The following is a 2500-nucleotide window of genomic DNA, read 5'->3' as shown; positions in this document are numbered from 1 at the left end:
AAAAAGACCCTAATTCGTTTCTTAGGAAGGGGCCCAGAGGCTCTGTGGCTGCTTGCTGCTGCTCTCAAGCTGGGGCAGCAGCAGCAGCAGCAGCACTGTTGCTGGTGCCGTAAAGCCGCAGCAGTAGCTGCAGCAGTAGCTGCAGCAGTAGCTGCAGCAGTAGCTGCAGCAGTAGCTGCAGCAGTAGCTGCAGCAGCTGCCGCTGCTGCATGTGTGAAGCTGCACTGAAGCTGAAACTGCAGCAACTGGAGCTGCTGCAGCTGCTGCAGCTGCAGCAGCTGCAGCGTGAGAGAATAAGACCCCTGCAGCAGCTGCTGCAGCTGCAGCAGCTGCAGCATGAGAGAATAAGACCCCACCGCTCCAGCAGCCTAAAGGTTCTGTAGCCGCTTGCTGCTGCTCTGCAGCAGCAGCAGCAGCAGCAGAAGCCCTTCCTCGTGCTGCTGCTGGCGCTGCTGAGGGGTCTGCGTGTTTCCAGTGTGGTTTGTGGCTCCTGCTGCAGCAGCAGATCTGTTGCTGCTGGAGCCCTTCCTGCAAGGGCTGCGTCGTGCTGCTGCTGCTACCGCCCAGCAGCAGCTGCAGCAGCTGCAGCAGCTGCAGCAGCTGCAGCAGCACAACTGTGTCGCTGCCGCAGCAGCAGCAGCAGCAGCAGCAGCACGCGCAGCGCGAGCATGGCCAAAACCCCCACCCCCACCCCTCCACCCCCCGCACGTCGGGCAGCAGCAGCAGCCGCAGCAGCAGCAGCAGCAGCAGCAGCAGCAGCAGCAGCATCAGGAGTAGCCGCCTTCCATGACGAGCGTGGCAGCTTCGAGGAGGTACTTGTCTCTTTCGTGCTTGAAGCTGGGTGGGGTGTCTGGAGGCCACTTGCTGCTGCTGCTGCTGCTGCTGCTGCTGCTGCTGCTGCTGCTGATGCTGCACTTGACGGGAAAAGGCGCAAAAGCGAACGGGCGGTGGCTCAGCTGCAGCAGCATGCTGCGGGCGGAAACGACTGAGGCCCTGAGCTGTATGTACACCTGCTGCCTCTCGCTGCAGTCCCGCTGCAGCGCCGACAGCAGCAGCAAATCGTTTTGCTGCAGCGGCAAATTAATTCCGACATAAAAAGAAACAGAGTCCAGTCCCACTTGAAGTCCCGGGATGAAGGGCACGGAGTTGGAGACCAGCAGCGTGGGGCCCACTGCTGCTGCTGCTGCTCCTGCTGCTGCTGCTGCTGCTGCGTCGTACTGCAGCAGCTGCACCAGCGCCGCGTCCGCCCGCGGCAGCAGCACGTGCAGCAGCTGCTGCTGCGGCTCCCCGGGATCGACGATCCCAGCCTCGGGATCCGATCCCGGGAAACGCCCCACAGCTATCCGCTGAATCAGCGAATAGTTCTCCCGCCCCCGCCGCAGCAGCTCTGCTGCTGCAGCAGGAGTTGGCTGCTGCTGCTGCGGCTGCAGCGACACCCACGGCGAAAAAGACCCAGCAGCAGCAAAACAAACCGAAGGCACTGGAAGCCCCACAGCAGGCAGGTAAAGGGCCTCCAAGTACATCCCCAGAGACTCAATAAACGCCCCTGCAGCAGCAGCAGCAGCAGCAGCAGCAGCAGCAGCAGCAGCAGTGGGGAGGGGGCTGGGGCTGGGCAGCGAGCGCGCGGAAGCAGCGCCGCGAGAGCCACGGCAAGCCAGCAGCAGCAGCAGCAGCAGCAGCAGCAGCAGCAGCAGCAGCGCCACAAAGGCGCAACAGCAGCAGCGAGCTGCAGCAGCGACGCGGCAACAGCAGCAACACCACGTTGCAGCTGCAGAAACAGATCCGGAACAGCAGCACGCAGCAGCAGCAACGAAAAGCAGCAGCAGCAGCAGCAAACGGTGGCACTGCAGCAGCAGAGACAAAGAGAGGCAGCAGAAAAGAGAGACAAAGGGAGAGAGCAGCAAATTGCCAACCAAAGTTAAAGTGTAGAACAGAGAAAGCAGACACTAGGGTTTAGGGTTTAGGGTTTAGGGTTTAGGGTTTAGGGTTTGCAAACCCTTATTATAGACAGGCGCCTCTGCAATGAACTGGGCCCTAAAAACCGCCTGAACCTCCGTGTCGGCTGCTGCTGTTGCTGCAGGTGCTGCTGCTGCTGCAGGTGCTGCTGCTGCTGCTGGTGCTGCCGTTGCTGCTGCTGCGGCGGCGCCGGGTGCGGCGAGCGCTGCTGCTGCTGCGGCCGCGGCCGCAGCAGCAGCAGCAGCAGCAGCAGCAGGACTCGGAAACAGCAGCTGCGCAGCAGGCTCGCTGCTGTAAGGAGACACCGACAGCAGCAAAGTCCCCGGAGACACTGTGGCTCGAGACATCACAGACCCCACAATAACTCCAGCAGCAATTGCGAAGGCGCACAGCGCCAGCACTGTCAGCAGCTGGATCGACACCTCCACCACCAGCTCTGCAAGCAGCAGCAGCAGCAGCAGCAGCAGCAACGCGAATTCCCACTCCAGCAGCAGCAGCAGCAGCAGCAGCAGCGGCAGCAGCAGCAGCAGCAGCAGCAGCAGCA

General features: G+C 62.2%; 1 protein-coding gene across 1 annotated transcript; it reads right to left on the bottom strand.

Annotated features, from left to right (window-relative positions):
* Positions 1 to 767: 767 nt before the first annotated feature.
* Positions 768 to 2392, bottom strand: ENH_00064890 (hypothetical protein, conserved; the record flags this gene model as incomplete). The annotated part of the gene is made up of 2 exons (XM_013582217.1): positions 768 to 1546; positions 1997 to 2392. Coding segments are annotated over 2 exons (1175 nt in total), but the record flags the coding sequence as incomplete, so codon positions are not given.
* Between the last annotated feature and the right edge of the window lie 108 nt (positions 2393 to 2500).

This window comes from Eimeria necatrix, genomic scaffold, assembly GCF_000499385.1.
Source record: "Eimeria necatrix Houghton genomic scaffold, Enh_scaff597, whole genome shotgun sequence".
NCBI lineage: Eukaryota > Apicomplexa > Conoidasida > Eucoccidiorida > Eimeriidae > Eimeria > Eimeria necatrix.
This window is presented reverse-complemented; position numbering and strand designations above follow the sequence as displayed.